At 48.2% G+C, this 27,633-nt stretch overlaps 1 protein-coding gene and 1 long non-coding RNA gene across 2 annotated transcripts; one reads left to right on the top strand and one right to left on the bottom strand.

The window, feature by feature from the left end:
• Nucleotides 1–815: 815 nt before the first annotated feature.
• Nucleotides 816–27,178, bottom strand: SHMT1 (serine hydroxymethyltransferase 1). Its single transcript, XM_081839793.1, has 12 exons — nt 26,980–27,178; nt 20,927–21,117; nt 18,826–18,971; nt 17,907–18,022; nt 16,802–16,962; nt 15,481–15,562; nt 12,634–12,846; nt 10,834–10,950; nt 9,878–10,000; nt 7,387–7,503; nt 6,039–6,149; nt 816–3,110 (listed from the first exon to the last, which is right to left on the bottom strand). Exons 1-12 carry the CDS (start codon nt 27,161–27,163, stop codon nt 2,938–2,940), a joined length of 1,734 nt encoding a protein of 577 aa, XP_081695919.1. The 5' UTR covers nt 27,164–27,178; the 3' UTR covers nt 816–2,937.
• Nucleotides 25,023–27,616, top strand: LOC309329431. Its single transcript, XR_014151161.1, has 2 exons — nt 25,023–25,729; nt 27,363–27,616. It is a non-coding gene; the product is annotated as an uncharacterized lncRNA (long non-coding RNA).
• The last annotated feature ends 17 nt before the right edge of the window (nt 27,617–27,633 follow it).

Genomic DNA, 27,633 nt, shown 5'->3' with positions numbered 1-27,633 from the left:
GCTTCAAATCCTGGTTACAAGCTAATCCTAGCTGGCTAGAAGCTCCTGGCAGATGTGGTAAAAAAAATAAATAAAAATCCATACAGGTCAGAGTGGGGAGATTGGAGGAGCTAGGGAGAAGCTCCCCCCTCTTTCATCTGTGGTTCTAGCGTCAAGAGGAAGGCAGATCCTACACTTGCCCCATTCCGCATCCTCAGTATGAGCTGCTTCCATAACGGAGCTCATCTAGCCATTTGGCAATTGAGGTGTTTGCATATCTCTGCTGCTTTAATCTTGCAAATATAACCATAGGCTGATCCGTGGGAACATCACACACAGAGGATGTGAGTGGCCCACAAATTCAGCAGCTTAGGTACAATCGACCCCTTGAGACATGTGAATTGGCGCTGGCGCACTACATGCGCGGAGCTGGCGCTGGCCTGCTTGTGGATGCAACATGCAGGATCGCAGTCCCTCTGGGTGCTGTGGAAAGCCCAGACGCTGGGCCCCATAATTCTGCGTTTTCCTCTTATCAACCAACTACTTGACCTTTCTCCATCTCGACTGGACTGGCAGCCCCCTGGAAGTAACAGCTCCCCCAAGTGATCTTCCTAACTGCATGTTCAGTTTCTTGTCCGCACTTTTAGGAACACAACACTTTTCGCTTAAGCAGTAGTTAAGAGAGGAGGGGAAACGTGAGCGTCTTCACTGAAGAAAATCTGAGCAGTTTGCCTTCCATGTCTTAGTGCTGTTAAGGTGTGTACTGCACAAGCGCTTCACCAACAATACTCAACACCCAGTGACTACAATGATCAAATGTACATTGGAGGCAGGGGGAAGAAGAAGAAGAAATTATTTATTTGGGCTCAAAATATTTTTGAAATACAAAATATATATATATACTGGTTGTATTTTTTAAAGCTTATATAACCCTTGGCGTATATTGTGGTTCAATTCTTGATTTTATTGTGCTTAGTAAAAAATTGTCCTGACTCTATTTCTGAGCTCCTGTGTTTGATACTAAAAAGGGGGGGGGGGAGGACTGGAGAATGGCAACCACAAAATGTTGGGAGTTGAGCAATGCAAGAGGCTAGCCGTGGGTGGATCTAAACTGGAAAAAATGCTGTAAGCCAGAAATAAGGTTGCTTTAACAAAAGAAAAAAAATCTCTATGGAAAATCGCATTTTAAAAATTCCTGGTCCCTGGCGCCATCTAGTGTTGCATGTTTATAGTGCATCCAAATTGCTGTTTCTTTGCTAATGTCCCATGCCTTGGATTTAGAAAGACAGAATTTTGCCTTGCTATGTTGTTTTCAAATACCCATTGCTGGAAGCCACAGGTGGGGAGAGCGCTCTTGTCTGCTTGCAGGTTTCCAGCAGACACCTGGTTGGCTATTGTGAGAATAGGATTCTGGACTAGGCTGGCCACTGGGCTGACGCGTCAGGGCTTTTCTTACATTCATGGTAGGCCCGCTCTGATAAAGTTGAATATCTGAGACGGTTTGCTTAAACTCTCCCCGTTCTCCAGCGATTGGAAACTTGTGCCAGTTGCTATTCCACAGCGATGTTGGTGAATGGAGAAACGTTATCTTCGACCTTTCCAGGTATCGCTATACACGGCTGAAATCTTGGTAGTCTAGAGATGACATCTCAGGCACAAGCCATGTAAAACAGCTGGATCCGACTGGAAGGTTCGTCTAGTCTTGTTTCCCGCAGTGGAATAGCTGCGTGCTTCTGAGAAACCCTCAACCAGGCTACAAAGGCAACGGCCAGTTGCCTAGCAGATCGGTGAGGGTTCAGTGGTCTCTGAAGGAGAGGATTCTGTTTAGCTTTCCAATTTTCAGGTGGGAGCACCCTGCTCTAGTAGCCCAAAGGACAATCAGCCACAGGGGCAGCAGGGAGACTCCCCAAGCTTTGCAGAAATAAAAGAAATCTTTTAAGGGGGGGGAAGTAAAAAAGATGGGGGGGGGGGAGCCCCATTGCAGCAGGGTGGGAATGGAAAACAAGGTGGGATGAAATGTATCACAGGCATAACTGTCTTACTGGAACAGAGGAGCGTTCCACACCGCAGCACTTTGTCCGGGTTGCACATTTCATGACTTATCCCTATTGACAGATCTGTGCTCTTAATACCTCTGCTAAATGATCCCAGCCACCCCCAATCCTTGTGGCAGGGGGTTCCGTAAACCAAAGCAAAGGAAGACTATGGTTTGAGTTTTCCTGAATGAAGAAAACTCTGGTTTGAAAACGGCTCAGCTATGCCGGCTGAAGACACCTCAGCACGAAGGTCTATCTTTTTGTTGTTTCTTGCTTAGGCTTGCAGTAAATCTGTTTTCTCCAACAGGCCAGCTTTAACGAGGAAGCTCAAACCCGGCAAAAAATCAGATTCATTCTTCCTCGTGACCCAGCTTGACATTTATTCAAACCCCAGGGGAGCTTCGAGTTGCTGTCGACATTGTATTTCCCCCTTCCGCCATCTCTCAGCCTCTTTCATTTAAGACCTTTGGGTAACAGGTTGATTCCGTATGCAATATTTTTACCGCGATTTCCATTCGCAGCAACTGTGTGGCACATCTCTCTTGGGGCCTCTTTACCACTGCCAGGGGTATAATTCTGGGATGTCCATTAATACGGCTGTTAACCCCGCCGGCGGAGGATTTTAAATCTTCGTTTGGCCTGTGCCCATTTCCTCCCGTGGTCCATATTCAATGCAACTTATTTTTTAAAAAGATGGGGTAGAGGTTGGTTAAAGAGCAGGTTTCGAGAGCAGCTCTGCTTGTAAGAACAGTAAAGAAAAGGGGACACTGGAGATGCCTCGATTCCTCCTAAATCCCTTTTACGGGAGGGCAGCTTTCGCGAGACAACCCACACTTCAAAGCAGCCAAGAAGAATCGCGGCTGTTCCAGGCAGGAGTTTCCTTGCTGTTCTTCTGGCGTGGGGGGAAACAGAGACTTTTATTTTATAGAACAGGCAAGCCAGGGAGGGGGAAGGTATCTGCAAAGGCCTCCACCTCCTGCCGAAGGGATCTCAGGGGAGCTTGGTACTTCTCGTCAGACACCAGCTTCTCCTTAAACTCTCTCAGCGTCGCTTTGGGACTCATGTCACTCTGGACCTGCAAGGTGAGCTCAATACCTGCATGGGCAACACAGAAATTTCCTCGTTTGGTGGCTGAGTTGGCTACTGGGTGATCAGTTACTACTTTGGACAGCAAAACCTCAGCAGAGGGGGAGCGGGGACTGTGGTTCAGGGGTAGCGTACGCCTTTCGCATTTAGAAAGGCTCCAGGTTCAATCCCAGATGCCTCCTGTTTAAAGGACCGCAAAATGTCTCTAAATGTTGAGACACCACAACCAGTAAGAACCAATCGCTCTGCCCAAGTTGACCTGGTGGCCCAATTTGGTATAGGGTAACTCCACGAGTGGGACGCGGGTGGTGCTGTGGGTTAAACCACAGAGCCTAGGACTTGCCGATCAGAAGGTCGGCGGTTCGAATCCCCGCGATGGGGTGAGCTCCCGTTGTTCGGTCCCTGCTCCTGCCCACCTAGGAGTTTGAAAGCACGTCAAAGTGCAAGTAGATAAATAGGTATCGCTCCGGTGGGAAGGTAAACAGCGTTTCCGTGCGCTGCTCTGGTTCACCAGAAGTGGCTTACGTCATGCTGGCCACATGACCTGGAAGCTGTACGCCGGCTCCCTCGGCCAATAAAGCGAGATGAGCGCCACAACCCCAGAGTCGGCCATGACTGGACCTAATGGTCAGGGGTCCCTTTACCTTTACCTTTACCTTTACCTTTACCTAACTCCTCGAATGTGCCAGCCCAAATCCTCTGAAGGGCGGCCTTCCAGATGCTATCGAGCTCCAACTACCACCAGCCCAAGACAATCCCAATGATCTGGGATGAAGGAAATAGTGGTCTAGCAAGAGGCAGAGTGGTGTAGTGGTTAGAGGGTCAAACTAGGACCTGGAGGAGGCCAGGGTTCATATCCCCACTCAGTGAGGAAGCACCATAAGTGGCCTCGGAGCAGTCACTGCCTCTTGGCCTAACCTGGAGAAAATGGTGGGGTGTAAATAAGTAAGATATTGGGGGGGAGCACATGTTCCTCACACCTGCAACAAGGTGCAAACCTAGTCTGAATTTGCATTCGAAACAAACAAATTTCCTTCCAGTAGCATCTTAGAGACCAACTAAGTTTGTTATTGGTACAGTGGTGCCTCGCAAGACGAAATTAATTCGTTCCGCAAGTTTTTTCTTCTTGCGAGTTTTTCGTCTTGCGAAGCACGGTTTCCCATAGGAATGCATTGAAAATCAATTAATGTGTTCCTAGGGAGACCGCCTTCAGACCAGGTCCGGGGACAGTCTTTCCCCGGACCTCTTCTGAAGGCTGGTGGGGGGGGGAGGACTTTTCTCCCCACCGCCAGGCTTCAGAACAGCCTTCTGAAGGCTGGCGGTGGGAAGAAAAGCCCTTCTCCCGCCGCCAGCCTTCAGAAGAGTTCCTGCAGGGCTGCCTAGGCTGCGAATAGCAGCCTGCTGCCGGGTGCGAGGGACGCTCTGAAGCAGAGCGCCCCTCGCCCGGGGCAGACATCTGCAGCTTGGGGAGCCCTGCCGGACTTCCCCACAGGGCTCTCCAAGCTGCGGATAGCAGCCTGCTGCCCCGCACGAGGGGCGCTCTTAAGCAGAGCGCCCCTCGGGCGGGGCAGACATCTGCAGCTTGGGGAGCCCTGCCGGACTTCCCCACAGGGCTCTCCAAGCTGCGGATAGCAGCCTGCTGCCCCGCTCGAGGGGCGCTCTTAAGCAGAGCGCCCCTCGGGCGGGGCAGACATCTGCAGCTTGGGGAGCCCTGACTTCCCCACAGGGCTCTCCAAGCTGCGGATAGCAGCCTGCTGCCCCGCACGAGGGGCGCTCTTAAGCAGAGTGCCCCTCGGGCGGGGCAGACATCTGCAGCTTGGGGAGCCCTGCCGGACTTCCCCACAGGGCTCTCCAAGCTGCGGATAGCAGCCTGCTGCCCCGCACGAGGGGCGCTCTTAAGCAGAGCGCCCCTCGGGTGGGGCAGACATCTGCAGCTTGGGGAGCCCTGCCGGACTTCCCCACAGGGCTCTCCAAGCTGCGGATAGCAGCCTGCTGCCCCGCACGAGGGGCGCTCTTAAGCAGAGCGCCCCTCGGGTGGGGCAGACATCTGCAGCTTGGGGAGCCCTGCCGGACTTCCCCACAGGGCTCTCCAAGCTGCGGATAGCAGCCTGCTGCCCCGCACAAGGGGCGCTCTTAAGCAGAGCGCCCCTCGGGCGGGGCAGACATCTGCAGCTTGGGGAGCCCTGCCGGACTTCCCCACAGGGCTCTCCAAGCTGCGGATAGACATTCACAGCTTGGGGAGCCCTGCGGGGAACTCTTCTGAAGGCTGGAGGCGGGAGAAGGGCTTTTCTTCCCACCGCCAGCCTTCAGAACAGCCTTCTGAATGTTGGCGGTGGGGAGGAAAAACCCTCCTCCCACCGCAAGCCCCGGGAAGAGAGGAGAAGCTGCGCGCCTTCTCCTCTGTTCCCGGACCTCCCGCCGCAAGCCTTCAGGACAGGTCCGGGAACAGAGGGGAAGGCGCGCAGCTTCTCTCTTCCCGGGGCTTGCGGTGGGAGGAGGGTTCCCCGCTGTCCCCGGAGATTTCCCTATGGGCTTTCGTTTTGCGAAGCAAGCCCATAGGGAAATTCGTCTTGCGAAGCCGCTAAAAATCGGAAAACCCTTTCGTCTTGTGGGTTTTTCGTTTAGCGAGGCATTCGTCTTGCGGGGCACCACTGTATGAGCTTTTGTGTGCATGCATACTAATAACAAACTTAATTGGTCTCTAAGGTGCTACTGGAAGGAATTTTTATTTTTATTTTGTTTCGACCACGGCAGACCAACACGGCTACCTACCTGTAACTGAATTTGCATTCACACTCCCAAATCATTCTGCAAATAAGTGAGGGGATGTAACCAGCATTCACCTAAGGCAAAGGCTGCTGGCGAAGATGAGGTAGAAAGCAAAGCCCAGATCTCCAAAAACAATGCTTGCTCCCATGCCCACAGGCACTTTCCTACCTTTATGGATGAAGTGAGCGACTTTCCGGAAGTCCTCTTCCAAGAATCCCCTGGAGGTAAGGGCTGGTGTTCCCAGCCGAAGACCGCTGGGGCGCAGGGCACTCCTGTCTCCTAAGCACGAGGGAAGAGGCCGTGGGTTGAATCCAAAGACACGGACAGCTGGCCAGTTTTATACATTGCATAGATAAACTGCATAAAAACTGAGGCTTGTTATTTAAATCCTCTGTTTTCCTACCCAGCAGTCTTCTAAAGTTGCTGCTTAATAATTATTATTATTAATAATAATAATAATTTATTATTTCTCCAGCCACGCCAGGCGGCTCCCAACAGTTTAAACCCTGAAAACTGGTGACTCTAATGGTTTGGACAAGGCTTCCCCAAAGGACAGCAGCAGTGACAAAATAAAGGACAGTTCAGTTGGTAGAACATGAGATCACAGCGTTGTGGGTTCGAGCCCCACGTTGTGTGAAATATTCCTGCATTGCAGGGGGTTGGACTAGATGACCCTTGTGGTCTGTCTAACTCTACGATTCTATTATTCATAATAATAAAAATAATTTATAACTTGTACCCCGCCCATCAGGCTGGGCCTCCCCAGCCACTCTGGGTGGCTTCCAACAGAACATTAAAAACACAATAAAACATCAAACATTAAAAACTTCCCTAAACAGGGCTGCCTTCAGATGTCTTCTAAGAGTCTGATAGTTGTTTATTTCCTTGACATCTGATGGGAGGGCGTTCCACAGGGCAGGCGCCACCACCGAGAAGGCCCTGTGCCTGGTTCCCTGTAACCTCACTTCTCGCAGTGAGGGAACCGCCAGAAGGCCCTTGGAGCTGGACCTCGGTGTCCGGGCTGAACAATGGGGGTGGAGACGCTCCTTCAGGTCTACTTTCCCATCCTTCCTGAATTCCTCCCCAAATGGGAGGGGTAGTGACTCAGAGGAAAGAGCCCCTACTTTGTGTGCACAAGCTGCTGAATGCCACCCCCTGGACCACTAGTTAAAGGGGTCTTGGGTCCAGGAAAGATCCTTCTCTGCCTGGTAGAGTGATTGCCAGGCAGAGTGGGCAAGATGAGGCCAGAGAAATCAGTGGGCAGACTAGGCCTGTTCATACCCAGCTAGGAGGATCCGAATCCACCGACAGAGGGAATGACAAGGGAACGTACTCTGTAGAACTCCCAAATGTGAGTCAGGAAGGGTAACATCTAAGAAATATATCCCTCTCCTAGTTTCAATACAACCCCCTACACTAGGCATTTCTGAAAACTGGTAAACCCCAGCGCTGCGAGGGGGATGCTTTGCTATCACTAAGCATTGTGAAGAACCTCTTCAAGCTTGGCCACTCTCACCTGGGCAGGTGTTCTTGTTGCACGCAATGGAGCAGAGCTCAAGGACCCGTTCGGCCCGCCCTCCGTCCGTGCCTCGGCTGCGCAGGTCCACCAGGATCAAATGGTTGTCGGAACCGCCTAGGAGAAGAGCCAAACGCCAGCAGTGACTCACTCATGTCACCCCAAATTTGCAAGGGCGATGGGGGGGGGGGCAGCAGAGGGAAATGAGGAGCATGGCACCTGCCAGAGAAGTTTGCAAGCTTCAAGCATCAGTTCAATAGGACAAGCCAGATAAGAACTGACTTTGTGTTTTAAGCGTCTAGAACAGGTGCTCCTGATGCTGCTAAATCACAAATTAATATACCGTATTTTTCGCTCTATAAGACGCACCCGACCATAAGACACACCTAGTTTTAGAGGAGGAAAACAAAATATTCTCTCCCTCTCTGCGCAGCACCTCTCCAGCAAAGCGAAGTCAGAACAGCAAGAGGGATCGCTGCGCAGCGAAAGCAGCGATCCCTCTTGCTGTTCTGGCTTCTGGGATAGCCGTGCTAAGCCTCTTCAGGGCAGGGGGAGCGTTCCTCCCATTGCCCTGAAGAGGCTTCTTGCAGCTATCCCTGAAGCCAAGAGAGGCATCGCTGCACACCGATCCCTCGCTCTCCTGGCTTCAGGGATAGCTGCGCAGCCTGCATTCGCTCCATAAGATACACACACATTTCCCCTTACTTTTTAGGAGGGGGAAAGTGCGTCTTATAGAGAGAAAAATACGGTAAATTACATCATCCCCGGCCGCTAAAACAACCTGTGCCCTTCACCTTAGGCTCTTGCCTGGCCTAGACTTTGGCACATCTTTTGGACCTGGGCTGAATCTTCACCCCTTGGCTTCTTGAGACTTGAAACTTGCTCTCTCTAGCAAGTGTTTTGCTAGCCAGTATGGTGCAGAAGTTTAGAGCGTTGGGCTAGGACCTGGGAGACCAGGGTTCAAATCCTCCCTGCTTGGCTGGCCACAGTCACTTGGTGACCTTGGGCCAGTCGCTGCCTCTTGGCCTAACCTACCGCGCAGGGTTGTTGTACGGATTAAATGAGGAAGGGGAGAATCACGTATACCACCTTGTGCTCCTTGAAGGGGGTGGAATGGTGGTATATCAAGTGTAATGAATAAATAAAATAAGAGGCTTTTAGCTTCTGGGACTGAGATATCAGCCCCACCCCCACCCCCAGGCATCCCATGGAGCAAAACAAAACTGTTATCTGGCAGCTCAAGGGTACGATCCAAGCTACGTTCTCTAAAGCAGAGGTGATGAACTTGCAGACTCTGTCCCCAGATATAACCTTGCAAATGCCTCCAGCCAATTTACATGGAAGCAACACCAGATATTAATAAAGGGGCAGAGGTTCACACTCACAGCCTCGCTTGTAAGGGAAAGCAGGGGTGACTCTTTCTTGTTCTCTTTCTTCCTTTCAATAATAATTTTTACTAGTTTTCAATTACAACAATCCAGTAACAGCCTCATTATAACAATGCCAAATTATAATACAATTAGTAATACCAGTACTTTTGTTTTCTGGGGGTATGCAGGGGCTGTTAGAATTCCTGCTCCGTGATTGCAGTCATGGGATTTTTGTCTATCACATGACGGTGTATGTTTTGACTCCACAAAGTGGGAAGTGACGGAGACAGGATGTTTGTGTGACTGTGTTCCGGGAAGTGGGACTGTTGTCCTTTGTTCTTTCTCTTTGCTGTCTGAGCTAGAGAGAGAGGGAGCCATGTTGCAGTGCTCCGTGTGTGTTTATATGTAAATCAAGTAGATTAGCCAAAATGCTGAGTTGCTGAGGTCTGTCACACACGATGCGCAAACTCTGCGGATCCCTAAGTGCGTCGGTGTCTGTTGGCATCGGTTGCTGTGATGTTCGGGCAGAAGAAAGCTTTTGAAGCTCCCAAACGATCGACCAGGAGGGAGGGAACATGCCAGTCGGGCACGTGTCTCTGCCAGGGTCCTACTCGAGTGTAGGCTGAACTCCTGACAGGGGCACACATACCCCTAAACATTTTGTGAATCTATGTGTGCCCTCATTAAGGGGCAGTATTTCAATATGAGTAGGAAAATGAAAGCACCCTTAAACACCTTTTTTTAAAGAAAAAAAGCACTGAGAAATATCAGTAATTGAGATGCCAAATTATACAATTTAGGTCCCTGTCCCGTCCCACCCCCCACACCCCGTCCTAGAATTGATGGTTTGGTGGTTTACTTTATTTCTGCATTCCAAAACCTTACAAATTTCAATTACGCTCCAGTAAAAATAACAACCCCTTATATCATAACAATCCCTTATATTAACACCTTCCCTTCTTATCGCCGCGTTAAATGATGTATACAACTACAGGTGAAGCATTCAAACTCCTTGGTTCTTCCTGTGTGTGGCAATTATTCTGTCCGTAATGTTTTTTCCTGACAGGGCCGACTCTTTCTCTGTGTGTGTTTGTGTGTTTTGTGTCCTAGCTGTTCCTTACCCGTAACAATGTGATATCCCAAGCCAACGAGGGCGTTGGATAAGGCCTTGCAGTTGGCGACGACCTGCCTCTGGTAAGCTCTGAATTCCGGAGTCATGGCTTGCTTCAGAGCTACCGCAATTCCTGGACAAAAAAGGAGGAGGTGGGCAGGGGTGTGTGGAACGGAGAAAGATGTCTCATCAAACCCCTCCATCTTCTTGGGCCTTTACGGTGGCTGCTCCCAGATTCTGAAACCCCCTCCCTCCCTCCTTGTTGCCCTTCCACCAGATCTATCACAGATCACTCATAGACAGGGTGGATTTGATTTAAATCACAATTTACATCACTAGTCAGTAAGACTTGATTTAAATCATCACACACACCCCCCCCCTGAAAACTCATTCTTGCTGGTATAATCTTAATATTTATAACGAGAGGAAGGTTTCGTTTTTGGAATAATAAATTTTCAGAGTAGTTTTTACAGTTATATCAAAAACTACTGATTTGGTTATTCTATTAGAAATACATATACAGGTAATTATGAAATTATTGTGATGTTTAGTAAGTTAACTATATTTTGACAACTTTTCTGCTGTACTTTATTGGCAGGAGAAAAATAATCATTTCCTTAATAACAATTTAAACAGTTTATTTGACTAAAGCAATAACATTATAGCATATGTGTCAAACTAATTTAGACTGAGTTTTAGCACATATGAAAAACTTTAAACAAATCCTTATTTGCTGATGAATAGCCTTTGGACTAGAATGTAACTTAAATAGAAAACTACCTTTAGAAAGATCTTTCCTCCAAAAGCATTTTATTTTAAAAATCTGATTTAAATTTTAAAAATCTGATTTAAATAAAAAAAATCCTTTTAAAAATAAAATTAAATTAAATCATTGATTTTTATCCACGCTGCTCATAGAGCTAGCAGTCTACCTCCAGCTTCCCTGTTTTAGAGAGCCTGCCTTACCCGCAATGGCGTGGTTGTGCGGCCCTCCCTGTAGCCCAGGAAACACTGCTTGGTTGATCAGGCTTTCATAGTTGTACAGGATTTCTTTCCCCGTTTTCGGATCCACGCTGCGGGCACCTGGGGAGAACAGAAAGGAGGGGGGTAATTTGGGGCAGGAGTTTTTGGGGTGCTGCTGCCGCTGCTCTTGGCTAATCCTTCCCTCTGGCTTCAACTTTGCAGTCACCTAGAGCCAAATGCTCAACTCCAAACACAATCAGCTACTGAGAGAGGTTGCAGCTCAGTGGCAGAACACCCGCTTGCAGTGCCGAAGGTCCTGTGTGCAATTTCCGGCGTCACCAGTTAAAAGAGAAGGCAAGCAGGGGATGGGAGAGCTCCTCCCCATTAAAGTAGAAAGCACCAGGGGAGGCAGAGCAATGGTGTCTCTCAGTACAAAAGGACTTCAGTGGTGGTGTAGTGGTTGGTGCGTCAGATTAGGACTGGGAGACCAGGGTTCGAATCCTGACTCAGCCATTAAGCTCACTGGGCAACCTTGGGACAGTCGCTGCCTCTCAGCCTAACCTACCTCACAGGGTTGTTCTGTGTGGATTAAATGAACCATGGACAAAAGGCTGGTCTATGAATGCAATAAATAAATAAATACAGTGGTACCTCAGGTTAAGTACTTAATTCGTTCAGGAGGTCCATTCTTAACCTGAAACTGTTCTTAAGCTGAAGCACCACTTTAGCTAATGGGGCCTCCTGCTGCTGCCGCGCCACTGGAGCACGATTTCTGTTCTCCTCCTGAAGCAAAGTTCTTAACCTGAAGCACTATTTCTGGGTTAGCAGAGTCTGTAACCTGAGGTACCACTGTATAATAAAACCATTACAGTCGTACCTGGGTTCTCGAGATGTGACTCGAACGTTTTGGCTCCTGAAGGCCGCAAACCCGGAAATGAGTGTTCCGGTTTGCGAACATTTTTTGGAACCTAAACGTCTGACGCAGCTTCCGCTTGAGTACAGGTAGTTCCTGCAGCCAATCAGAAGCCGCGCTTTCGTTTTCGAACAGACTTCTGGGATGGATTCCATTTGAGAACCAAGGTACGACTGTATATAGAGTTCCTCGAAATTTACTTAATTACAAAATAAGAATTGACAGCATTAGCATTACTTGGGGATATGAGAAGGGCCAAATGAAGTTGGCTTGGAGAACAAATTTATTTATTCTTAGCTGCCTATATTGGGACGCGGGTGGCGCTGTGGGTTAAACCACAGAGCCTAGGACTTGCTGATCAGAAGGTCGGCGGTTCGAATCCCCGCGACGGGGTGAGCTCCTGTTCCTCAGTCCCTGCTCCTGCCAACCTAGAAGTTTGAAAGCACGTCAAAGTGCAAGTAGATAAATAGGTACCACTCCGGCGCGAAGGTAAACGGCGTTTCCGTGCGCTGCTCTGGTTCGCCAGAAGCGGCTTAATCATGCTGGCCACATGACCCGGAAGCTGTACGCCGGCTCCCTCGGCCAGTAAAGCGAGATGAGTGCCGCAACCCCAGAGTCGGCCACGACTGGACCTAATGGTCAGGGGTCCCTTTACCTTTACCTAGCTGCCTATATTAAGTCTTAGCAGCACCTTTCTCCCCATCACAATTAAGGTTGCCGGTGAATAAGCACTGAAGGAGTGTAAATAGCACCGGCGACTTTGGGCACCCCCCCCCGGCATTTCGGCCCCCAACCACCCATTTCTGATGCATGTGGCCCCTGACTGCCCACCCCTAAGTTCACCCCCTTCCTGGAAAAAATGGGCAATTGTTCTACGCCGCAACCCTCACCTTTCCGGAAGAAAATCATGCCTGCCCGGCACCCCCGCAGGGTTTTGTGCGTCGTGGTCGAGACCACGTCGCAGTGCTCGAAGGGGGACGGCACCACGCCGGCGGCTACCAAGCCACTGATGTGAGCCATGTCAGCCATCAGGTATGCCCCGTTTTCATCGGCAATCTTCCTCATGCGCGCGTAGTCCAGGTTCCGCGAATAGCAGCTGACCCCTAGGAAAGAAGAGACCACTAAGAACACCCAGGACCAGCTAGGAAATAATCCAGAGGCGAGTGCCTTATTGAAACATGTCTTCTTTTTAAAAGTTTTTATTTATACTTTTTGTTATGTACTGAGTTGAATAGGATCCAAAAAGCAGCAGTCTGATTGGTCCTAGAACAATAGGATTAAGAATGCAGCAGTCTGATTGGTCCTAGAACAATAGGGTCCAGAATGCAGCAGTCTGATTGGTCTTAGAACAATGCAGCAGTATGATTGGTCTGCAGGAGCCACCCAATCCAGCTCCAGGTGGAAGTGAATCCGCAACCTGATTGGCCTACAGGAGAATCCCAGAATTAGCCAATCATGTGTGACCCATTGTGTAAATAATGTATATAAAGCAGATATTTTGGGGGAACTTTCATTCTTCGCTACTATGAGCTGAATAAAGAGCATGAAATCCACACTTGACTCCAAGTATATTTCACTTTTCACATTTATACATTTCATTAATTTTACCATCATTTTAACATTTCAAAGTATGACTTCCTTCCCCCTCTTTCTGCAGTTCCTTAAATTTATTTTTTAATATCTTCTACATATCCATTCAATTTGCTCATTTAATTATCTACTTTAAATATAGACTCTTATGAGACTGCAGGTTATTACAACAATCCTGCCAATTTTTTATCTATTTGCAATTGATCTGTAAATATTCAATAAACCATTTCCATTCTTTTATAAAAAGTTTGTTATCTTGATTTCTTATTGGGACGGGAAACATAGAGGAAGATCTCTCTTCTCAATCACTATTTTCTAAACAGTGAAACGGAACTTTAAAGGAAAATTGGAATATTTACAGCAGCAATAAATATTTTCTAAATACCGTATTTTTCGCCCTATGGGACGCACTTTTTCCCCTCCAAAAATGAAGGGGAAATGTGTGTGCGTCCTATGGGGCGAATGCAGGCTTTCGGTGAAGCCTGGAGAGCGAGAGGGGTCGGTGCACACCGACCCCTCTCGCTCTCCAGGCTTCGCGGACCTCTCCGCAAGCAGCGGGAGCGCTCCCGCTGCTTGCGGAGAGTTGCCTGCGTGCTGAAGCCTGCGCGCGCTGAGCTCAGCGTGTCCAGGCTTCGCGGACCTCTCAGCAAGCAGTGGGAGCCAGTGCTGGGCTCCCACAGCTTGCAGAGAGCTGCCTGTTTGGGGGCTGGGGTCGGGGGAAGCTCGGGCGGGCCTCCCCCGTCCCAGCCCCACGCCTGGGGGGGAAATAATTTTTTTCCCTTTATTTCCCCCCCAAAAAACTAGGTGCGCCTTATGGGACGGTGCGTCCTATAGGGCGAAAAATACGGTAATAGTTAAGATTTAGGCATTTATATTTATACATATCTGTGGCAAACGCATGATTAAATCAGAGCAATGCTATAAGAACCTTAAGCTGAAATATCTTACCGGCAATAACGACTGGTTTTCATTTATCATTAATAAAATGTAAAAAATGTCCATTATTACTTAGTAAGAATACCTATTCATTTTCATACAGCTTAATGCCTAAATAGGCTTTAAGCTGAAATGTATTGTATCAATTTGGTGTTAACTGTAGAATTTGGTTGCATTTTTTAAAAAGTCCAGGAAGAGGAAAAGCGAGAATGAAAACTAAGCTTGAGACCGAAATAAAGAAAGAGCAATGAAAGCGCATGCGATCCATAGGTGCCACTGCCTTATGGAAACATAATGCTTTGTAGCATCTAGGTAAGAGAGGTTCAAGAATACCAGGTGCAGGCAGTAGAGACAGGGCTTTCTTAGTGGTGGCCCCTACCTAACTGAACCCTATTCCAAGACATATACTGTTGGCTCCAGCAGTTCAGGATTCCAATATTCTTTTAATTTTTATTTTTTGTAAATCTGCTTTTCTGGGCTTTTAATTAAAGGCAGTGCTATTTATCAGCTTTGGCAACATGGTGCCCTTTCAGAAACCACTGGACCTGCTGGCTGGGGCTGATGGTGGTTGGACTTCAACAACATCTGGAAGACCAGGTTGAGGAAGGTCATTGTATATAATACAATACTAGCAGATAATAATAATAATAATAATAATAATAATAATAATAATAATAATAAAATTATTTATACCCCGCCCTTCCCGGTTCAGAAAACCGGGCTCAGGGCGGCTAACAACAAATTTAAAACACTTAATTGATGCAACAAAAAACAGCATAAAATACAGTATAAAACGTGAATAGCAATAAATTCAGAATTCAAAAATCAATTTAGGGGGGGGAAACCATCCAATAAACATTAGATGATCACCAGGGCTAGCTGGCAAAATTAGTCCTATGTGGGCCAGCGAGGAGACCAGGGAAGAATTAGCTGTGGGATCCCAGAGTGAGTAATCTTCATAAAAAGGGGAGAAGGAGGGAAGGAAGGGGAATAAAAGATCCGGCTAAGTTCAAATTGAAAGCCAGGCGGAATAGCTCTGTCTTACCAGGCCCTGTGGAAGGAAGTTAAATCCCACAGGGCCCTGGTCTCATGGGACAGAGCATTCCACCAGGTTGGAGCCATCACTGAGAAGGCCCTGGCCCTGGTGGAGTAGGGGGGTTGTTGGCGATTACAGAACATTAGTAAGAGTACATCTCCACCAATTGTCTTACCTGCGATGATCAGCTTTGGGTGGAACAAGCGGGCATTCTCCTCCAGCCTGTCATAGTCAATGTAGCCAGTTTCAGGGTTGACCTGGTGAGAAGGAGGACCAAGAAGAACAGTTCAACAGGAGCGGTTCCTCCAGCTTCTGGTGTTGCCTGGGGGTGGGCAAACTGCGGTAGACACCAGAAGAGGAGATTGGCAACAGAGACTCCAGCAGGCATCAAGGCAGGGTCCTAGCAGAAAGTTCTCAAGCTTGCATCTACAAGGCGAGGGGCTGGCTCATGCTTGGTGCCTCACATCTCTCATTACACAACTACAAGCTGAATTGGCTACCAGGATACCGTGCTAAGGAAGAGCTGCAGCAAAGAAACTTCTGAACGCATTCTTAGGCAGCCAAGTGCTCAACCACCACACACTTAAAAATGGAAAGCATATACGGCCTAGGACCCTCATAGCTACGGGACCGACTCTCCTGGTATGTCCCACGGAGGACCTTACGGTCTTCAAACAAAAACATCTTGGAGGTCTCAGGCTACAGGGAGGTTAGGCTGGCCTCAGCAGAGCCAGGGCTTTTTCGGCCGTGGCCCCGATCTGGTGGAACGCTCTGTCACAAGAGACTAGGGCCTTGCGGGACTTGACATCTTTCCACAGGGCCTGCAAGACAGAGCTGTTCCACCAGGCCTTTGGCCAAGGCACAGGCTGACCTCCTCCTTCGGTAATCCTCACAGAACTCTAGCCCAATGGTTGCCATTGATCTGATTTTGAATTTATTTTAGAATGCATTTCAATTAATTGATTGTGATTTTATGTAAACTGTGTTACTTTTATTGTTGTTAGCCACTCTGAGCCCGGCTTTGGCTGGGGAGGGCGGGGTATAAATAAATTTTTATTATTATTATTAATGCTGATGGTCAACAAAAGAGGTTCAAAGACTCTCTCAAGGCAAATCTGAAAAATGTAGTATAAACACCAACAACTGGGAAACACTGGCTTGCGAGTGCTCCAGTTGGAGAACAGCCTTTACCAAAGGTGTCATGGGCTTTGAAGACACTCAAACTCAGGAAGCAAGGGAGAAACGTGCTAAGAGGAAGGCATGCTTGGCAAATCCACAACATGATCAACTCCCTCCCAGAAACCTATGTCCCCACTGTGGAAGGACGTGTGGATCCAGAATTGGCCTGCACAGTCACTTACGGACCCATTGTTAAAACCGTGTTTATGGAAGACAATCTTACTTGACTACGAGAGATCGCCAAAGAAGAAGACGACCCAACAAATCGCTGCATTCAGAAGAAGGACAGAGATCCCTCGACACGGAATGATGCTCACCTTGTAAGGCATGGACTCAAAGAAGATGGAGGTGGCCGAGATCTTCTTCTTGTCTGTCATGAAGCCGTGGGTCAGGTGGCCGCCATCTGGCAAATCCAAGCCCATGATCCTTCCATGTGGCTCTACAAGGGCTGTGTATACTGCAAAGTTCGCTGGAGACCCTGAAAATGAAAAGGGGGGCGGGGGAAAGAAAGCCTGAACATATCGTAGCATATGTTCTGAGGTCCAGCTTCAAGGGCTTTCTGGCGGTTCCCTCACTGCGAGAAGTGAGGTTACAGGGAACCAGACAGAGGGCCTTCTTGGTTGTGGCGCCCGCCCTGTGGAATGCCCTCCCATCAGACGTCAAGGAAATAAACAACTATCTGACTATTAGAAGACATCTAACGGCAGCCATGTTTAGGGAAGTTTTTAATGTTTGATGTTTTAGCATGTTTTTAATATTCAGTTGGGAGCCACCCAGAGTGGCTGGGGAAACCCAACCAGATGAGTGGGGTTGTATGTAAAAAGGTAAAAGTAAAGGGAGCCCTGACCATTAGGTTCAGTCGTGACCAACTCTGGGGCTGCAGCGCTCATCTCGCTTTACTGGCCAAGGGAGCCGGAAATGTATGCATAAATACTATTATTATTATTATTATTATTATTATTATTATTATAGCAGCATACTGCTTTCTAAATATAATGGGCTACAGTTCCCGTCAGCATGACCAATGATCGGGTTGATGGAGAACACTCCATTGGTTGTCCCTGCTCCAGATGTTTCTGCATCCCTCAACCATTGACTACTCTGGCTGGGACTGATAGGAATTGGGAACCCAGCAAAGACATCCATGTAAACACAGTGCTTTATAGAGGGAGAGGTCAGGCCTCTGATCCAAGGAGCTTACAGCAGGCTTCCTCAAAGTCAGGCCTCCTGATGTTTTTGGCCTACAACTCCCATGATCCCTAGCTAGCAGGACCAGTGGTCAGGGATGATGGGAACTGTAGTCTCAAAACATCTGGAGGGCCGAGGTTGAAGAAGCCTGGCTTACAGCTTAAATCACTAGGTTCCCACAGAGGAACCAGCCATCTCCACAGCCCTCCATTACCAGTTAGATGAGAGGAATACCTGAGTAAGGCTGAACATTCACTCCCCACTTCTGTGGGTCCAGCCCATAAGCCTCCAAGGCTCTTTTCTGACACAGCCTCTCCAGCTCATCCACAAACTCCGTCCCACCATAGTACCTAAAACAAGGAAGGAGAAGGAAAGTTTTGTGTGTGCATCTCTGTTTTCATAACCGCAGCACTGCCTTATAATCTCTATTCTCGCTGGAGGTGCCTCATACGTTTGGCAACAGACATAAACTGGGCGCCATGGGGTGGAGTTAAGAGCTACTGAGAGCAAGGCAACGTCATCGCAACCCGTGTCATTGAGGAATGGTGGGAGGAACCAGCCGAGGAACCCCCAAGGGATGAAGGCTCAGAGCCTGAAGACTGGTGGTGGAACAAGGAAGAGGGAGAAGAGGTAACAGGGCTTAGTGAGCTGGGGGAGTCTGTGGCAGAGGGAAGTGCAAAATTAGTGGTAGAAGCTGAAGCAGGGGAGGAGGGAGATCAAGAGGCTGAGAGGAGTCAAGCTGGTGAAGAATCATGGATGCCTCCCTCTCCTACTGTAAAAAGCTCCCTTGCCCCCCTCGTCTCCCGGAACAAGAAGAGGCATGAAAAAGGGTGGAGGAGAGGCTGGCTGTATGCAGGCACAGTCTCAGATTGCTTGGGGAAAGCCCTGGGAAAGAGGGGACTCAGATGGCTGTGGAAAGGCAGGGACTCTTAGTCTCAGCAACCGATCCGTAGGGAAAGACCAGGGATGGGTTGCTGAGCTCCTTAGGACTGACACTCAGCCAGGTCTGTGCAGATTGTGTGATTTACTGCTGGCTCGCTCCTGACAACCTGTCACTGGAAGCCTTTATCAACAATGAGACACAGACAAGTTTGCTTGGCATGGGGGGAAAGGATCTCAGCCAGGCCTGGAGCCCAAGTCCTCTGACCCCTACCTTTGTCCCGGGTATCCCTCCGAATATTTGTTGTTCATGCAGGAGCCCAGGGCCTCCAGAACCGCCCGGCTGGCGAAGTTCTCCGACGCAATCAGCTCCAAGCCAAGCCGCTGCCGCCGCTTCTCTTTCTTGATGATGTCGTAGACCTTTGCACGAAGAAGAAATGGATACAGGGACAGAAGAAGCTGCCTTAGACCCAGTGAGACCCATTGGGCCACCGAGCTCAGTACTGTTGGCACTGAGTGGCAGGGTCTCATGCAGGCAGTCTTTTCTCGCCCGGCCTAGAGGTGCCAGGGACCTCCAGCATGCACACCTTTCCCCCAAAGGTAGAAGGTAAAGGTAAAGGGACCCCTGACCATTAGGTCCAGTCGTAGACGACTCTGTGGTTGCGGCACTCATCTTGCTTTACTGGCCGAGGGAGCCGGCATACAGCTTCCGGGTCATGTGGCCAGCATGACTAAGCTGCTTCTGGAGAACCAGAGCAGCGCACGGAAACACCGTTTACCTTCCCGCCGGAGCAGTACCTATTTATCTACTTGCACTTTGACGTGCTTTCGAATTGTTAGGTTGTCAGGAGCAGGGACTGAGCAACGGGAGCTCACCCTGTTGCGGGGATTCGAACCGCCGACCTTCTGATCGGCAAGTCCTAGGCTCTGTAGTTTAACCCACAGCGCCAACTGCGTGTAGGAACACAGTAAAATGTCATGCTGTGAAACACGGACCACTTATAAACGCCAACACCAACTTTGTTGGACTGGTCATGTTGTGCCAATGACTGATTATCGTCTTCCAAAGCAACTGCTCTATTCTGAACTTAAAAATGGAAAGCGTAATGCTGGTGGTCAAGAAAAGAGGTTTAAAGACTCTCTCAAGGCAAATCTAAAAAAATGTAGTATAAACACCGACAACTGGGAAAAAGTGGCCTGCGAGCGCTCCAATTGGAGCACAACCTTTACCAAAGGTGTCATGGGCTTTGAAGACACTCAAACTCAGGACAAAAGGGAGATACATGCTAAGAGGAAGGTACACTTGGCAAATCTCCACCATGATCAACAATGACATTAACAGACGTTCTCAATATGAGAACAGGGCCTTTTCTGCCATGGCTCCCCTTTTTTGGAATGCTCTCCTCAGGCAGGCTCAGCTAGCACTGTAGTTCTATATCTTTAGGTGCCAGGCAAAAGCTTTCCTCTATAACCTGGCCTTAAACCATCTGTGGCCTTTTAGAAGTGGGTGAGAATGTTTTTAAGCCATTTCTTTTCCCTCTTGGTTTGAATGCATCTATGTGGGGTTTACTGTCTATTTGCTTGGTTGCAAGTCGCTTTGGGTTCCCCGGGGCTAGATAAAGAGACAAACTCTGAGTTTGCAGAAATGGCAAAATTGATGGCAATTATTAGAAGCCACTAAAATCACAGAATAATTAGAGAGTGGGATGGAGTGAAGGAATACATGAAAAAATATGGTTCTGGAATTGAAATATTTATTTAGAATGTGTAAAACGTGCAGGGGTAAGCAAGAAAATAATAGAATCAATTGAATAATTATTAAATTATAACAACACAACAAGATGGAATGAGTAAAATATTGAGAACACATATGGGTGAAGGGGAGTGGGGGGTATATGGGAACCTATAATATCATTTATAATATAATTTGTTAACTGCGTTGTATTTACATATAGCAAAGGGAAGCCTAGAGCAATTATATATATATTAATTTAGGTAATCTATGTAATAGGCTTATGTTAGAAAATGAATATGGATTTTGAATTTGATGTTTGTAATTTTTTTTGGTTTTGAAATAAAAAAATTTAAGAGAGAGAGAGAATTGGACTCCAGCAGAATCTGGGAGGGCCAGAAGAGGCCCCCTCTCTGCTGCAGAGGTAGGAAGGTGGGAAAATCTGAAAGGGTTAAGCCGGCGCCAAGTGTAATTTTCTCAATGAACGTCACTGAGCCCATAAAGGTCAATGACCTGCTGTCCCCTGGTTGCTCAAAACCATTGCCGACGAATGACAGCGGTCCCTGCCCTCCGGTTTCTTCCGCCAGAATCAATACTACCCTCTCCTGGTTGACGTCACTGTCCAAACAAGAAGCCCTCTTACCTCTGGGTCGTTGGTGTCTAGAGGTTCCATCACCATCTTGTTGTGAGAGGTCCACTCCTCCTTAGTTATGGGGTTTCCATTTGCTTTGGGGAGGCTGGCCATGGCAGCAGAGGTCCGCAGCAGCCCAGAGAGAAAGAACGGTAGAGGATTGGCCGGAGGGCAGGCAAAAGGAAGTCCCAAAACTTTGGAAGCTGAAATTGAGAAAGGTTAAGTGAGCTATCAGGCCTGGATACTCTGCTTTGTGGCCTTTAACAGAGCCACCAAGGAGGTTTATGATAATACAGTGGACACTCGGGTTGCAAATGTGATCCGTGCGGTATGCACGTTCGCAACCTGCAGCAGCACGTCTGCGCATGCGCGGGTTGTGATTCGGTGCTTCTGCGCATGCGCAAAGCGCGATTTAGCATTTCTGCGCATGTGCGACCGCCAAAACCCGGAAGTAACCCGTTCCGGTACTTCCAGGTTTCGGCGGTCCGTAACCCAAAAAAACGCAACGTGAAGCATCTGTAACCCGAGCTATGACTATATAGTGGTACTACAGTAGTACCTCGGGTTACAGATACTTCAGGTTACAGACTTCGCTAACCCAGAAATAGTACCTCAGGTTAAGAACTTTGCTTCAGGAGGAGAACAGAAATCGCGTGGTGGCAGTGGGAGGCCCCATTAGCTAAAGTGGTACCTCAGGTTAAGAACAGTTTCAGGTTAAGAATGAACCTCTGGAACGAATTAAGTTCTTAACCCGAGGTACCACTGTACCTTGGTTCTCAAACTTAATCCGTTCCTGAAGTCCGTTCGGCAACCAAAGCATTCCAAAACCAAGACACGCTTTCCCATAGAAAGTAATGCAAAATGGATTACAGTGGTGCCCCGCAAGACGAATGCCTCGCAAGACGGAAAACCCGCTAGACGAAAGGGTTTTCCGTTTTGGAGGTGCTTCGCAAAACGAATTTCCTATGGGCTTGCTTCGCAAGACGAAAATGTCTTGCGAGTTCCTGCGGGGGTTTTTTCCCTCCCCCCCCTTTTTCTAAGCCGCTAAGCCGCTTATCTGCTTATCCGATAAGCCGCTAAGCCGCTAATAGCGCTAAGCCGCCAATGGGCTTGCTTCGCAAGACGAAAAAAGCGCTAGACGAAGAGACTCACGGAACGGATTCTTTTCGTCTTGCGAGGCACCACTGTAATCCGTTCCAGACTTTTTAAAAACAACCGCTAAAACGGCAGTTTAACATGATTTTTACTGTTTGACAAGACCATTGATCCATAAAATGAAAGCAATAAAGAATGTACCGCAGTCACACAATCAGTCCATCAGTAGCTGAACTGGGTTTCCACACAGTCACAAAAACAAAACAAAAAAGCCGCAAAAACAAAAACGCAAAATAAATAGCAAAAACAGACAGACCTCAGCGTAAACTTCAAAATGGAAGCGTGGCACTCAAAACGGAGCACGTTCGGCTTCTGAAAAATGTTCGCAAACCAGAACACTTGCTTCCGGGTTTGTAGTGTTTGGGTTCCAAGTTGTGTGAGTACCAAGGCGTTTGAGAACCAAGGTATCACTGTCAAATAAATACACTTGTAAATATACAGCCAGCGTAACAACAGAGATATTTAAAAACCACAAAAGCGTATTCAAAGATCGGGAAGCGACACCCTGCCCCACGGACCCATTCAAACAGGGGCAGGGAGCCTTTTCCAGACCAAGGGCCACATCCTCTTGCAGAGAGCCTTCTGGGGGCCGCTTGCAAGTGGTGGGCGGGGCAGAGGCAACAGTGGGCGGAGCAATGGAGCAAAGCACTTTTATACCACTTTAACAGGCATGGCTCCTCGCAAAGAATCCTGGGAGCTGCAGTTTACCCCTCGAAGAGCTATAATTCCCAGCACCCTTAGCAAGCTATAGTTCCCAGGGCTCTTTGTGGGGAAAGCCATGTGCTTTAAATGTACGGCATGGCTACAGTGGAGCCCTGCTTCTGAGCTTGTCCAGTTCTGGGCACCACAGTTCAAGAAGGACACTGACAAACTGGAACGTGTCCAGGAAGGCAACCAAAATGGTCAAAGGCCTGGAAACAATGCCTTATGAGGAACGGCTAAGGGAGCTGGGCATGTTTAGCCTGGAGAAGAGGAGGTTAAGGGGTGATATGATAGCCATGTTCAAATATATAAAAGGATGTCACATAGAGGAGGGAGAAAGGTTGTTTTCTGCTGCTCCAGAGAAGCGGACACGGAGCAATGGATCCAAACTACAAGAAAGAAGATTCCGCCTAAACATTAGGAAGAACTTCCTGACAGTAAGAGCTGTTCGACAGTGGAATTTGCTGCCAAGGAGTGTGGTGGAGTCTCCTTCTTTGGAGGTCTTTAAGCAGAGGCTTGACAACCATATGTCAGGAGTGCTCTGATGGTGTTTCCTGCTTGGCAGGGGGTTGGACTCGATGGCCCTTGTGGTCTCTTCCAACTCTATGATTCTATGAGGTGTGGAGCAGGGCAGCCGCCCTGTCTGGAGCAAGACTGACAAGCCAGCCTGCCCAAGGCAACAGATGGTTCTCATCTGCTGACCTCCGTGTGACTTGTTGGCAGGAGTGGAGCCTTAAACAGGCGCAAACTGCAGCAGGAACAAAGCTCAGGCTGTCTTAACCGGGGAAACTCATCCCGAGTTATTCGTTAACTCCTCAAGGATAGCAAAAAGGCCGTGCGCAGCTAATTGGGCAACTGCAGGCCGCTCACAACCGCCAAACAGCTAAAGTCCATTTTGAAATACTGCCTAGCGTCCAAGATTGTCCTGGGCATCAGAGGGGCCAGAGCTAAGAATGTCTGCCTTTAAAAACTGCTAACCCAGCATTTTAGGGGTTGGGCTACGTGACCCTCGTTCAGGGTTCGAAATTAGCAGGGCGCCAGGAGCATTTTGCGCCTAAAGAGTCTCCATTTGCGAGCACTTCAAAAAGTCTGGGTGCTATCTTCTGCGCCTGGCTGACACTCAAGGATTACTGAAACGTATGTGCTTCGAAGCCTCGAAGTATATGTTAAGGACAGACAATACAGTGGTACTTCGGGTTACATACGCTTCAGGTTACATACGCTTCAGGTTACAGACTCTGCTAACCCAGAAATAGTGCTTCAGGTTAAGAAGTTTGCTTCAGGATGAGAACAGAAATCGTTCTCCGGTGGTGCAGCAGCAGCAGGAGGCCCCATTAGCTAGTGCTGCTTCAGGTTACGAACAGTTTCAGGTTAAGAACGGACCTCCAGAATGAATTAAGTACTTAACCCGAGGTACCACTGTATGTTAAGGAGTTTAACAATAGAGGGTAGAGGGCTTTGAAAACTGAAGTATGGTACCAATAATTTCATTATCAACACCAAATCAAACATGTGTTAACCATTTCTGATAAAAACGTGATGTTAACGTGTCTCATATGTGAATTAACAACGTGTCTCATATGTGAATTGCGTATTGGTTCATGCTTATAAAAATAATAAATAAAGTGTTGCCGACCCCCACCCTCCGTGGCAACTAAACCAGGGGTCGGCAAGGCTTACCTGGCATAGGCCATATCACTACCACGGAGATCCACGACACCGTAAATCGCGTCTGCGCATGCCCAGATGCCGAAAATCATTATTTCCAGCACCGCAGACATGCGCAGGTGCGATTTCAGGTGTCTGGGCATGTGCAGAAGCGATTTCCGGAGCCGTGGAAGAGAGTCCCCGCACCACGCTGGGTTGGTTTAGCGCAGCACGCAGGGACTCGCTGAGCAGGCAGCTCGGTTTGGGGGCAGCTCATGGGCTGGTTTAGCGACCCTCATTGTCCGCTTCTGGCCCATGGGCGTTAGGTTGCCGACCTCTGAACTAGACATTCTGTTTTGGCACCCACAACCCACGTCCCAGAAGCCATCTGGCTCCTAGCTTTTCTACCCCAGTTTCTAACACTGCCCTCGTGGCCCCTTCCAACTTTATGATTCTTTCTCTCTATATGACTCCCATGAGCATCAACTTCAGAACTTCATGAAAAGTTACTACATAGTTCCAACATAATTTGGGGGCCACTTTACATACCTTTCGTACCCCAAAAGCACCTCTGTGTAAGAAACAACACAATAGCCACACATTCATAGGCGTCTTTTTATTATAATTTGTGCTTTATTCTGCTGAAAGCTATGCACCCGTCCTCTCCCAAGCAGAAACAGGCAGCTTAGCAAGATTCGTTAAAACCAGGGGCTAAGAAAACCTCAGCCAATTAATTGTGTTTCTTTGTTGATTAATTCACTAATTACATTTACCTAAGGGTAAAAACAAACACTCTGAAGGAGGCGCTCCCTGTTTTTAGATGATGTAAACATGCAAGAGAGAAAAAGTGGGGAATGCTTGTTATAAAAACAATGCCCTGCCACCTACAGTTTGTACTTTGTATTCATTATAATATTTCTGGTTAAGATGTGTACACCTTTTTTTTTAAGAGTTGAATCAGTTACCTAATCCAGTTTATTTACTTAAGTCTATTTAAATTCTATTTCACATCCACAGGGCTCTGGCTGACTAACAATACAACTGGAGCAAAGTCATAAAATGCCAACGGGACAATAAAAATACAGTATAAACAACAATTGAAACCATTTCAGATTGCAGCCTGAGTGAAAGGCCTGAGTGATCAGCCGCATTTTAGCCTCTAAAAACCATCAGCGCAGGCACCAAGTAGATTTCAAGGGCCATGAAATTCCAAGGATTAGATGCCACAGCAGAAAGGACCTTCCCTCCTGGCCTGATGTTCAGTTTCTGGTGGTGAGACACCATGGAGATTCTCTCACCCTTAACTCCCAGGTAGGGACATACTTGGGAGAGGCTCTCGCTCAGTTTTTTTAGGTCCCAAGTGGTTCAGGGCTTTGCAAGTCATTTGCAAGCCCTTGACTTTGGACTGAAACAGTATTGGCAGCTGAAGTATATTTTAATAGCTGGAATAACATCGCTCTGGCTGGTGGCCTCGTGCAAGACAGGTCACTGTGGGCAAGCTATCCATATTCAGGAACTGGTCATAGCAGCTGAACCAGCCAGTGTTGAGGAAAAGAACTCAGTTTAATCATTAAATTTTTCAGCCCTTATTTAAAAGGGGTAAGCAGCAGCTTGACTGCCCGCCCGCTGTTGGCACTAAAAATGAGCTGGTTGGCATATTCCAGAAAGACGAGGGGCAGATCCGCAACATACTTTTACAGCACACCCAACACGCTTCAAAGCACAAGACTTTCCCCCCAAAATCCAGGGACCTGCTGTTTGTTACGGGTGATGGGAACTGCAGTTCTGTGAGGGGAGAACTACAGTTCTCAGGATTCCTTGGGGGAAGCCATGGGTGCACTTTATATGTATGGGGTGGCTCTGCGCTTAGGACTGCAATCCTATAACACTTAGTCATGAGTAAGTTTCTGGCTTTTGAGGAACATCTACAAATAAAGATGGTTAGCCCCACACTTTATGGCACATTTTTGATGATTGGCATGTTAATTATTATTAATTGTGTTTATATCCTCCCCCCGTTTTTCTCACAAGTCTGTGATGTTGCCGGTAACATAGCAAATATAGCAAAGTGTAACAACACTCAGAACTGTGCTGGATTACAGCTTCCAACATCCCTGGATCGCTACCCATGCTGGCTGAATTGATGGAGAGTCCAGCAACTTCTTGAAGGTTGCAGGTTCTCCCTTAATGGAGGACAAGATCTCACTGCTAACATGCTCTAAGAATTTGGCTGCAAGTATTTACAGGGGACTAAACACCCTCAGGCCTCATTCAGCCCAGCCCTCTGAAACAGTGAAAACTTTATGCATTTCCACCACCCCCACAAGCTAGGGATTACAAACCTTTCACCTTACTGGACAGGTATCCTCTGCCTTTTAAGAGCCGTGCACAGGGCGGCAAATGCAACAGGTGCAGCTTTTCCAGGGAGAGAAAGCGAGGCTTCACCTGTTGGATTTCTGCCTGCCGCGCAGGAGGAGATAAAATATGGGTGGACAGCCAAGCACAGCACTAGCACGGAAAAGGGGGGAAAGAGTCTGCAAACCCACACCCTCAATACTTACCGGATTCCTCAGTTCCCCGCCACGTGCTGGAGAATCCCTCGAAAGAAAGGGCAAGTTTCCCCTCGACTCCTAGGCTTAAATCCTCAAGGCCCAGCGCGCTCTGCGGAATGGAACTCTCAGTACTTTCTGCCTCGGTCCGCAGCCAATCAGCGCGATCCGCTTGCCAGGCCTCCGTCTGCGTCATAGCCAATCGGGGGAAAGCGGCCCGGGCCTCCCTACCTTGCCTCGCACGCTATTGGCTGAGAGCGTTCGAGCTCCCTTTAGAACGCACAAGCTCTGCCCCCTCCCCGTTATCAGAGCTGCCAACTTTGATCGTCCGTGCTTTTTTGCACCTCGGGCAGAGTGCCTCTGAGCATACGCAGAGTATTTTTTCTTTCTTTCAGGAAAACATTTATTGGGCAGCCGTTCCATCAAGAGAGGGGAAGCTGGCGGCTCACTCCGATCATCTTTGCAAAACGAAAACAAAACAACCCGGTTCCATCTGCTACCTCCTGCCTCTGAACCGCGCCAGCTGGTCATTATAGGACCTGTTTAGAAATTTGGGCTCGTGTTTTGTTTTTCCGCTTCCCTCTCTGTCCCTTTTCCTCTGTGTGTCTTTGAAAAAGAAATAAAAATTGTAAGCCTGTAGGGCACAGAATGTCCTGCGTCGTCTGA

Source organism: Podarcis erhardii, assembly GCF_964252035.2.
Source record: "Podarcis erhardii genome assembly, chromosome: 14".
Lineage (NCBI taxonomy): Eukaryota > Metazoa > Chordata > Lepidosauria > Squamata > Lacertidae > Podarcis > Podarcis erhardii.
This window is presented reverse-complemented; position numbering and strand designations above follow the sequence as displayed.

Coding starts and splice junctions, on each gene's coding strand:
- SHMT1 (XM_081839793.1), bottom strand. CDS start 27,163: ATGACGCAGACGGAGGCCTGGCAAGCGGATCGCGCTGATTGGCTGCGG. Junction 16,963..17,906: donor GAATGTTCAGCCTTACTCAG/GTATTCCTCTCA, acceptor TTTCATTTTCAG/GGTCTCCAGCGAACTTTGCA. Junction 6,150..7,386: donor CAACAAGAACACCTGCCCAG/GTGAGAGTGGCC, acceptor CCTCGTGCTTAG/GAGACAGGAGTGCCCTGCGC.